The sequence below is a fragment of the Canis lupus genome, chromosome 3, assembly GCF_003254725.2.
Source record: "Canis lupus dingo isolate Sandy chromosome 3, ASM325472v2, whole genome shotgun sequence".
Lineage (NCBI taxonomy): Eukaryota > Metazoa > Chordata > Mammalia > Carnivora > Canidae > Canis > Canis lupus.
In genome coordinates, this window is record NC_064245.1 from 14,510,562 (window position 1) to 14,522,722 (window position 12,161).

General features: G+C 35.2%; 1 protein-coding gene across 17 annotated transcripts in view; it reads left to right on the forward strand.

The window, feature by feature from the left end:
* The window catches only part of MCTP1 (multiple C2 and transmembrane domain containing 1), a 528,482-nt gene that overhangs the window by 371,486 nt on the left and 144,835 nt on the right, over positions 1-12,161 (forward strand). For all 17 annotated transcript variants that reach the window (XM_049108211.1, XM_049108223.1, XM_049108215.1 and 14 more), the window contains one exon: positions 947-1,066. In XM_049108211.1, the coding sequence (XP_048964168.1) occupies positions 947-1,066 (120 nt within the window). The remainder of the gene's footprint in view (positions 1-946; positions 1,067-12,161) is intronic.

A 12,161-nucleotide genomic window follows, 5' to 3' on the forward strand; every position in this document is an offset into this window, starting at 1 on the left:
TATACACACACACAATATACATATTTTTCCATATGACCTCAGGAAGGTTTACACAAGTACTTCTTTAAAATATCGGGTCAATATTAAAGTATATTTGGCATTAGAAAAATATTAACCTGCAGACATAGTATTCTAATTATTAACACAGCTATAGATCATTTTTTCTACCATCATCTAGTATATGGGCTCTTCTTTTCATAGCTGTGGTCATGCCTTGTTTTAAATGTTAGATTTAAATTATATCCATTCTCATGTACCTTTTAAATGAAAGATTTTGTAAAGCATTTGGTTTACCATGAATTTTTTCCTAACTCCAAAATTATGAAAAAGCAATGAGAAAATACAGGTTAAATTTATTGTGGAAAAGAGAGAAAATTAGAGAGAGAACGGGAGAGAGTCTGAGAGAGAGACTGAGAGACAGAGACTGAAAAATTGGTAGTAAACAAGAGACAATCCTACAAAAATGATGAAAATTTTGTTCTCTGTAACAAAGCAACACTTGACAGGTTTTTCTCCAAGACGTGAAATCACAGCATTCCAAGTTATCCATTTCACTTGGAAATATCTTGAAATTAACGCATTTAAAGACTCTTAAAACCACAATGAGATTTAAGAGTCAAAAAATATATTTAAGTTCACAGTATGTAAATGTTTTTAATCTGTTAGAGATTTTTTCCTTTGGAACAAAGGTAGCCCAACCCACATAATAATATTATTTAAGAAAATAAATTTAGCTAAGAAATTGCTCTTATAATTCAGTCCTCTCTACTCTCTCCAGAGATACTTCTCTTCCTTTAACTTGTGAGCCAAATTGCTTGGTATATTCTTACAACTTTATTAACTTTCTGAATTCTTTTTAAATCACACTAAGCTTGAAGAATTTTGTACCCTATCTGATGGTTTTTTAGTCTTGCAAATTCTGATAATATTTTCATCTTCCTTACAGCTGCTACTAAGAAACTTTATCAGAATGAAGCGTTGTGTCATGGTGCTCGTAAATGCTGCATACTACGTTAATAGTTGCTTTGATTGGGATTCACCCCCAAGGAGCCTCGCTGCTTTTGTGGTATGATAATTCTTTATTACTTACATTGTTATTCATTAAATTCAGTAATCATAGCTGCCTGTTTCTGTGGCTATAGTAACAGTTATGTTGATGTGACCATTTTAAAACTCCTATTTTAAGACTTGACTGGACAGATTTGCCGTGGGCAGGAACCTGATGGATCGTTCAAGGTCCGAGTCCAAGAATACTTCGCGCCCCCCCCCCCCCCAAGATTTCCGGAAAGCGAGATAGCTCAGCCAATATATAATTTTCTCCATGATAGTTAAAAAGTAAAATTTTACATATTGCATAATTCCAAATCCCAATAACAGAGCCAAGAAAAGTCTTAGTGTTAAAAACAAAACAACTAATAATCTTGACCATCCTCATCTTAATTTTATTGTTCCATAGATTTTTTTTTTCAAAATATGAAAATCATTGGCAGTAGGATGCCAGTTGGGAAGATTTGAATATGTGAGTCCATTGGATGTGGATGTGACCTATTTAAGAGATGTTTTATTGTTTCTGAGATTTTCAGTTTTTAAAAAGGCACAAGTGAGAATTTGATAGATCCAAATAGTCCTCTAACAATGTTCATCTTGTGGCCTTTTACTTTGGTTATTTAAAAACTGCTGATGAGACCAACTTGCAGAGCTAGAAAATCTGAGAGAACACTTCCCTCTGAGCTTTAGCTGGGATTTTCTGCTCTCACATTAGTTTTGCTTATTCAGGATTTCAGTGTGAAGTTTAAGTGGAGTCCTTCTTTCGAAATCCTTTATTTTATTGTTGTATTTGTTAGAATATGAGTACCTTATGCTTCCTTATAGTTTCCAGGTTAGCAGAATATGACTTTATTATGGGGGCTTAAAAGAAAATCCTTAATTATAGTAACAAATCAACATTTTAGTATTACCATTCAAATGAGAGTATGCACATCTGTTTAGCACTTTGAGCTCTGTCCTCCTCTCAGGCCTTGTATGGGACTTTCATTAATGTCTGAGCACATGGAACAAAGAGTGTGTATGTCCCTTTGTGTTGTAAGTTACCAGAAAGTTAGGCAGCCTGCCTCCCATAGACATGTTGTTGTCTCTTTAAAGAAAGCGATTGCCATCATCATTAAGTTTCAGAAAGGAAAATCTGCCTCTTTCAATATTCTTTTATTTAGCTCTTTCACCTGATAAATATGTCGGGGTACTGGTAAGCAAACCTTGTTATGATTTTTCACTATCATAGAAGCACTTTGATGTTAATGAGGAAAAAATGATGCTGAGTTTCTGTGTATATTTTATGCCATTACTTCCAGGTTCCATGGGGCCTTATAGCAGACACAGAAATATTCTCCTGAAAATGCCATGATGCCATCTTTGATTGTCTCTTTCCAAAGTCGTTTCCCATAACTATTTGCAAAATTTGAAAACAGAAATCTGTATAGTTATATCATTTGTTCAGGAACATTCATTTTGAATGCTTTAACATTACAATGTATTGTGTAAGTAAGTCTTCATAAACTCCCTCTGGCTTCTCGAGGTCACTCGTGTAAAATGCGTTCAAGATGGCAGACTTTTTTCACAATATTCTTCTGATTAAAAACGAAAATCAGGCACCGAAAGTCCGAGAAACTTTGATACATGCATATGATACTACTTGAGTGTTTTCACTGTAAGGGAATCAAAGTTCACAGGGGAGGAAAGATAATAATATCTCTCTTAGCTTGTAGCCAGTTTCCAACAGCCTTGGTTGTACAAAAAAACAAATTGAATGCAAGATGCTTGTTAAAAAGAGGTAGGAAAAGAGACTGCAAACACTGATGGTGAGAAAAGAGGCCTCCCAAGCTACAATGTGACTGTGCAGTAAGAGTACTTTTGAGAAGAAATGATCATATTAACCATTTCACTGAATAGAAGCACTGAGTCACACTCTACTAAATGTAATTAAAATAATAAATAAAATAAATAAATAAATAAAATAATAAATAACAAAACTGAACTTCATTTATCTAGACCTGAGCTGGGCATTCCATCAGAAGGGTGGGGGACCCCTGCCTTTTTCACCCTGGTATTCCAGCATCACCTGCAGAGTATCTAGCACGTGGGAGGTTCCCAATTAAAATGGCTATCTAAATCAATAGACCAGCCTATAAACCAATCAGTCTGAAAATTTTTCTAAAGTGGAGAAAGTCTTCTTGAATGATGCCAGATAAAAAAGGCTTTGCTCTAGTAAAGCTGGTTATTAAATGATGATAGACATAGCTTAATGCTCGGCAGCAATTTTCCCTAGACCCTCATCTAAGTTTTAAACTATTTCATAACCCTCTAAATAATAATATAATAATCCACTATATGATAATAACAACAACTAAAACTTTCTGAACATTTATGTGCCAGGAAACTGTTCTACAGGCACTAAGGCATGAAAGTGCTTTTCATGCATAAATGAATTTAACATTTCCAACAACCTAATTATAAGGTAGCTACTATTATTTTCCCGATATACAGAGGAAAAAACTGAGGCACAGAAAAGAACCTTACCACAAGTGCACAACAGGTATTATTTTCTTTCTAAAAGAGCTTTTAAAATATGGACCTTGTAATCTAAATATCATAACAATTCAGAAAAAAAAAACATTGTAGGATTTTTATTCATCTTACAGATTTTAAATGATGTTTTTAAAAGTGAAATGTTTCAAAGATCTCATTGCATAACCAGAGCCTTTTTAGGCCAGTTTATTGAAAAGAACTGCTTTCCATTAGGAGAAGAGTATGAGCAGCACCCCATTGTTACAAACATATTGTTCCCATCATTCCCTGTTGATGGATCTCGGGTCTATTATTATAATATTGGTTCCACTTGGCCCACTTTTTCATAAATGCAGCTGCTTCACGGAGCACATGCATTTGTACCATTATGTGGCTTGGTTTTAGGCCCAGATCAGTAAACTTTATAATGTTTAAGTGCCTTTTTTTTTTCTATTTCGTTTTATTTTTCTTTTCTAATTTTCTATCCAAAAATAAATGCAGAATAATGAAATCAAAATGGAAAAACAATGATTTTTTTTTTTTTTTTTTGGTCCCCATGTCAATTAAAGCAGAAAGCTTAAGAAACGCAGGGTTAGGGCTGCTCCAGCCTCTTTGGCACTACCTATGTGTTCTGGGGAAGACGCAGAGACGGCTGACGAGATCAGAAGCTGCAGTCGGCCTGGGAGGTGAGGGATAAAATACAGGCGAGCATGTTCCTGGGAATGTCCTTGTTTTTGTGTGCTGCGAATCAGGTTTTTAAATTTTACTATGAATATTGTATGCCTAAGAGGAAACACAGACGTATGTGGCGCAGAAGGCGCTGCTTGTCTTTGGGAATCATCTTTCGTAGACGTGGAAATGTCTCATAAATTGGGCCTAATTTTCATCAGGCTCTTGACCAGACATTTGTGTTCTTGTGGATGTCAGTGGGTGCAACGTGGAAAAAAAAAACCAGAGTGCACACTCTCTTTCTCTTCAGTACTGTCATTTCTCACTGTAATGAGCACAAAAATAATTGGACAACCGAGCTATCAGTGAAAGGACACACTTCAGTGTGCGTCAAAGAATTATTTTACAGGACAAACTTTAATCTTTAAATGTGATTGTAGATAATTTGTGGTACCATCTGTCCATTTGGAATTGTTTTAGCCCTTTCTGTCGTTATACAGTAAGTGCTGCTGTGTTTAACATTAACATTTGATATTTTACACATTTAATTTCTGTTCTGCTGTGTGGTCCTTAGGGAGTGGAGCGCGAGTGCTACATGAGAGAGACAAAGTATTGATCAGTTAACATTTCAGCTACATTTATGTATGTCGCAAAATTAATGAAAATGCCAGACAAAAATGTCAGAGTGCACAAAAAGGTAGAATTTAAATTTGGTAGCTTAATGAAAAGTTTAAGATGTGCATTATCAAAAATGTCCTCTTGCCTTTAAAGTACAATTCCTAACAGAATAACTACAGGGAGACACATATTTTACTTAGAGGAACAATGAACATGAATTATGAAGGGATGTCAACCCCTCAAAGTACCTTGTGTTCCAGAACGGGCATGTTTGAATGCCTAACTGTTACTCATAAAATACATTTGTTTCTGTTCATTTCTGGAAGGCTACTGGCTTCAACTCTCTGTACTGACCAGCCCAAGAGGCAGGCTTCCTACTAAGATTCTTGCCCCCACGCCAGCCAGGTTTTCCTTGGTACCCATGTGTTCCTTTTGTGTCAAGACTGAGAATTCCCTCTACAGCAATTCATCCAGGCCAGTCTGGTTCATTACTCGTTCCTTTCTGGGTCCTTTTCAAATGCCTGGTTTTCCTTTGCTTCCAGAGAATCTGTACTCCACCTTCATTCAATCCCCATTTTAGTAAAGGATCACACTCGGGACAACAGCTACTCTCAGAGAAGCTGGGCCATTATGCAGGAAAAGAGAAAAAACAGAGATGATGTATGCAAAGAATGACATGAGCAGCTCTGTGTAGCCAAATGGGTAAAAAAAAAAAAAAAAATGGAGGGAGCACAAGCAAGGGAGGAAGAAATGAACTTGCAGAGGTGATGGGAATATAATACAACGATCTGAAGACAATAGGCTCGCAAGGATGCCATATCGAGTGTTTTCTGTACAGAAGCCTGCTGCTATTAAACAGCGTATGGATTTTTCTAAAAGTTATTACAAACAATAAGGACATTTTAAGTGGCCTTCGTGTTTGAGGACTAAGAGAGGGGCGTTGCTTAAGAAGAAATATCAATGTGAAAACAAAGGGATATCTACATCACCTGTAGTTCAGGTCTTAGCATTCATGTTAGTGAGTGATGCAGGGGGATGGTACTGGACATAGGATAGGTAACTTTAGAATCCAACAGAAATTTCTATTTTAAACATGTAAGAGATGTCAGTAATACCACACCAACAAGATTATGCTTCAAGTCTGTGGCAGTTTTCAAATGATTTTTATAGAAGCTTTTGTTGTTGTTGTTGCTACGATTATTTTTTTAGTGCTAAGCAGAAAAATTGGAAATGTTCCAGATGTAATTGTTGTTATTTTCCCTGCAACGACAAAACAGAAGGACCCTCCAAAATCAAAGAAACAAGTGCTAAAGCAAAATGATCTATATAACTCATGGGCCTATCCTTGGATTCTCTCATTTTCCTAAAATTATATAAAATGAAATTTCCAAGCCCTTTTGTCCACCCTTCTTCATTTATGCTCTCCTTTGACATAAACACTTATTAAGTTTACTAAACAATACTTCCAGTCTAATTGATACAAATTTTAAGGCACATTAAACATTTCCTTCACAAATGTGTGAGAACGGAAGAAATCCTATATAGAATTTTGTTTATTTAGAAGACTGTATACCTCCAAAATGAACTAAAATCCCTTATACAAAGTCAAAGACTATTGACAATAGAAGATTCCAGTACTACAATTACCTTTTCAGTAAATAGACTGTGTGTCCAACTCATATGGACACACCGACACTTTAAGTTGATACTCAAACTCTACTTTTTTCTCCCAAATTTGTCTAAATTCCAAGGAATAAAAACATTTTCAAACATTGGCCTATAAAAAATTAGGTTCTCTTAAGAGGTGCCTTTCACAGAGCATTGCATATAAGTTCTCAAAGACCACAATTTAGAAGTGAGTTTTAGGATTGGTCACAACAAGCTAAAATCAAAGGTGGATCTTAGGAAATACAGCAAATCAGATACTAATGGAACAAAGCATTTTGGCCAGATTTCTCACATCCTTCTTGAGGAGTGATTCTCTAGCTCAGTTTATAGATCTGTTTAAATGCATAGTCTTTTTGTTTTGTTTTTTACCTGTCATCTCTACAAGGCAGTACTTCTTCAATCAGTGCATAGTTCTCTTTAAACAGTGCCAACACCCTTTGTCATCTCTTTTAATAAGTGGCAGCAAAATGGCCTCCCACCCTTTGGAGGGAGATAATCACCTAAGACACAGAGTCTACTACTCTGAAAAGCTTATTCCTCTGAAATTTTATTGTGCATTTATAAGAAGAATTTAATTCTTATAGCACATCACGGACACATTTCCTATGATCTCTACTCCCCCTCTTTTGTCCTGTAAAGTAGGAAGCAGTAAAAGGCTATAATCTGGGACACATTCTTCTATGGATGGATTTGGGGAAAATAAAACTTTTTCACTTTTTCTCAGGTATAGTGCTATTACACTATGTTATAATTAAACATAAATTGCAAATATCACGAACATAACTGTGATACCTTATTGAATTCAGGAATTAGCCTTCTCGTGAATCTTCATGGTTTGTGTAATGAAAGCTGGGGCAGTAGGGAACATTGTTGCTTCAGTGTGGTCTCCTTCTGGCTGTATGGCTGCTGTCCCATTTCACTTCAAGCATTATTTATCAGGTAGTTTCAGCCTCAAGATCTTTATGAGACCCTTTTAAAATATGTTGCTTCGTCCAGACTTTATAACTGAGTTGACTAAGGATAAAAAATTATAAAATAATGAAATCACTGTCTGTCCTCAGATTCCTAAACTAATGTTCTTGTCCTTTGAAGAATTTTCTACCTTCCATCTTCAATTTAAATTGTTGGGACAAAAGAGAAAGCCACACTCTACTGTGAAATACTATTATGTAAAAGTGTTTTGTAAAGAAAAACATTTAAATTAATGAGATAATTATATAATTTATTTCATGAAAATTTCATGAAAGACTAATGCTCTTCTGAACGATTGTAAATTATAACAGAAATGCAGTCATTAAAATACTTCAATCGATGTTTACTCTGCACATATTTTCATGCCCCTTTGTATCAGGTAAATATAAGGAATAGGAGTACAATGCTTTCTTTCATCCCATTTTTCTATTTTGACCAGTCATGAAGATATACCTTAGAATTATAAGCGTATTAGAGTTAATTTACCAAGTCAGAAGCCGACCTGAAATGTTGTTTCTGGTTTTTGTTGCTCTTTCCCTTACCCTCATTTTACATTGACCATTACAGTCAGAATTGGCTATAGACCCTGTAGCCAGTCTTACCCTACAGCCAGTAGGTCTGGGAGTAATGACTCCACCTTGTGCCTTCTCCTTTTCTGTGATGGACGGAGGCCCAACACACAGCAAGTAGTAACATTAGAGATCAGTAAGAGAAGAAAGATGAAGGAGTAACCATTTCTCATGTTCACACCAGTCATCAGCTATCGACTCAAAGGGATGTAATGAAGAGAAAAGCTAACAAGCAAGAAAAGATGGAAATTATATTAGAATGTCAGTAGATATTTGGGTGAAAATGAAAGGCATCCTTGATTTTAAGAATAGAAAAAGAGATGTTTGTTTTTTTTTTTTCATATTCAGCCCCCTAAGAAGAAAATTTTCATTAAATGAGAGAAAATAAATGCCAAGGAATAAGATTTTCTCGGGGAATGTTGGGTTTTGGAAGGTCACAAATCATTGTAATATCTAAGTTTTCTTTTAAACTTAAATTTTTGCCCCCTTGGGTACCATATTGCCCCCCCCAAAGAGAATGCATGCTATAAATGAGAGTAACTATGTTTATTTTCCTGCTTTTGGATTTCCTGTAGTTTGCATACAATAAAAATTATTCCTGGGGTGCTGGGTGTCTTAATTGATTAAGCATCTGCCTTCAGCTTGCGTTGTGATCTTGGGGTCCTGGGATCAAGTCCTATGTCAGGGGTAGGGGGGGGTCCCTGCTCAGCAGGGAGCCTGCTTCTTCCTCTGCCTCTGCCCGACTCATTCTCTCTCTCTCTTATGTTCTCTCTCAAATAAATAAATAAATAAATAAATAAATAAATAAATTCTCTAAAAAAATAAATAAATAAAATAAAAATTATTCCCATAGGTAATCAGTCTGGGGAAAGATAATTTGTGATCTCTATACAAAATTATTGACTACATTAGAGTCCAATTAAAGAAAGGATTTTGTTTGGCTTCATAGAGATTAACGAATTGAATCTTCCCCTTACAAAAACCCATATAAGAGTTTTCTTCTCCATACCAAGTGCATTGTTACGCTTCACTGAAATGGAGAAGTGGGGTGAACATTAATTCTGGCCTAAGTAATATAACTTCCATCATTATGAGGGTTTGATGGGTTTTGTCTATACATTGTGCTGTATTTATGACTAGTAGATAATCTTTGTATTCTTAAATGAATATCATTATGTCAGAGATATAAAAGCATACTTCATTAGGCTTGATTACCTATTATATCTTCATTGGAAGGGAAGGGAAAAGGTTGTGGAATAGGAGTCATTTAAAACAATGAAAATACATGTTTTACTGACTATTCTGCATGTCAAGTTGTCTAATTCCCCATGGGAATAAAAAAATTTTTACTCTTGCAATTTATCAATAATATGTAAATATATGATATTTTATATCCCACTTAGCTCTACACAAATAATTCTAGGGCGTTTTCCATTGTTAACATCCTATGCCTTTCTTGCCAAGCAGACTTCAGGCCAAAAGAATTTATCACTCAGTTTTGTCATAAAATGTTGGTGAAGTAAATATTATTTTCCTTAGTCAATTACAGAATCTTTTAATTTAAAATAATAGATTGAATAAGTAAGTAAATAAATAAATAAATAAATAAATAAATAAAATAATAGATTGCCAACATTAAAGGTAGTCCATTAATTATCCACAACTTAGTATCCTGGGGTTGTATAAAGAAGGTGTTACATTTTGAAGCAATATTAGTAAAGTGATGGCTGCTACTCAGAGAAAATTAACTTATAAATATAAAAGTTCAGATACCAGAGTTTACTTTTTTGACTAGGTGGCAATATTGAAAATCTTTCAGGTTTTTAAAAAAATTATTTAGAGTTTGGTTCTTCTATTGCAAGAGCCTCTTGCATGCCTCAGCAGGGAGGCTGGTATTTATTGTCTGTAAAAGAGACCTTTAACCTAGGTTTTACTAGCTACTCTGGTTGTGTACTATTTCTTTCTTTCTTTTTTTTTTTTTTTATTCTTAGAATATGAGACTCCTGTCACAATTTCTAAGTCCTAAACCTCGGTTGATGTGTAGTTCAAACTAAATATTCTTCAAATAAGGTCCCAACCTCCAAATAGGATGTAAAAGTCTGTTTTGTAAGACAGTTGCTTAGACTTTGGAACACATTTCCCCAAAGTAGCAATGTCCCCTAAACAATGACATACAGCCTATCATATACAAAACCTATCAATTCCTTGATAGAGTATTAGCTGTAGAGTGGAAACATTGCATGTAGGAAATAGATTCAGTACAATCATGGTTTGGTGCTCAGGATGCCAGCAACACACCTATCCCAATCCTACCTTCAGCGTGGAGCACCTGCCTCATGGCAAAGGCAAGGGTCCCACAAAGGTGGAGATTGTATGGACTTTGAAGGATCCAGATGAAGTCATAGAATGTTACAGTTGGAAGGGAGTTCAGAGACCATTATACGGTAGAGGAGATTAAAGTACTGTCATGTAAAGGGAGTTACTGAGATTCTAACTCTCCTCCACCAATTGCTGGGAGTGGATGCTTCAAAGACAGCAGCACTGGAAGAATAAGAGAGGCAGAGAGAGAGAGAGAGAGAGAGAGAGAGAGAGAGGAAGATAGAAAGATCCACCTCTCTATCCTGAAGTTAATATGTCACATTGTCCTTAATTAAAGAAAGACAAGTGTCTGACATTGTCCTATAGAATTCTAAGAGTATAAAACTGGACTCCCATTTTTGGTATTTCCTGTTAAGCAGTTCGTTGGCTGGCATTGTCTACCAGAAACAGTAAACTTGCGTTCACTTTACTTAGTGTTCTTCCTGAGGTTAATAAGTGTGTATCTCATGTTTTAATCAACTTTTTTATTAGTTGAGGTCACATCACACTATAGCTCCCCAACCGACTGCAGAGATGAGTGTACAGTAATACACTTACAGTAATATTCTTAAAGGGTTCACTGTGTGTCTAAGTGAGGCACCTTTTAGACGAGTAATGTCATTAGGCCTCCAAGTAGTATAATTTACTTACTCCCAAAAGTACATGTAGACTCATTAAGAATATATTTTCCAGTTTTCAAACTTGTATTTTCACTGAGTTACTTAACAGCTTAAACCATCTATATTGATTCATATTGATTTAATGGTAGCTAAGATGAAGCTGCCCATGGCTTAAACATTCATTAGACTAAATAAATGCCAGGAAAAAAAGTGTATGTATTTTGAATTATTTGGAAAAATTGGTGATCCAGCTTCGTTGTATTGTTCTCATCCTAAATGTCCTTCAAAATTCTGTAGACTGAAATTTTTCTTGCTATAATTAAGCAATATTATAGAATAGTATGTCCCTTTACAAAGTAGTAGAAGTACTAAAATAATAATTTGGGCATATTTTGAAATACTATTAGATTTTGTAGGGTGTTGCCACCTTCATTATATAAATTATGTGCTGTAAGCTAGGTGCACAAATTTATTACTGTTAAAGTTACTGGAGTGAAGAAAGCCAAATTAAGTCACCTATATGAAATACTTTGAAGTCCTGAAGTACAGGGCCTGCGGATCATTTAGGCTTGAGTGATGCACACAGCCATAACACAGTTTCTTGTTTCTGGGAGCTATATCGTCTTTCAGAATTTGTATCCATCTTGAAAACTGATACAACTTAAAGTTATTATTTGAAAATATCCTATATTGGATCTAAGAGAGAGAAATAAATCACAAGAAAAAAATGTCTCACCAGTGTTTGCTGAAAACGCATGACTCTCCTCCCCAAAATATTTAATAATATTTAGACATTTTTAGTAATGCCGCGGTTCTAGTTCTAATTGAGTAGAATGTTTAACCTAAGTTTAAGGAACTAGGAAATAAAATAGATTATAAACTGAAAAATGCCATTTGTCAGTATTTTTAATCCATTACTAGAACCAGTGACAGGAAATAAATCCAGGCTGTTCTGCTTGAGATGCATTTCAGTTGCCATTAACAGATCTTCCCCGTTTTCATGTACACTCAATAAAGCTGTGTTGAATCACTGACTCAGATGACTTCAGCAGGCAAAACTTGAAGTTAAAGCTGTAATATTGTAACAGAAGCCCCCAACAGTAGTATCAGATGAAGCTGAGAATAA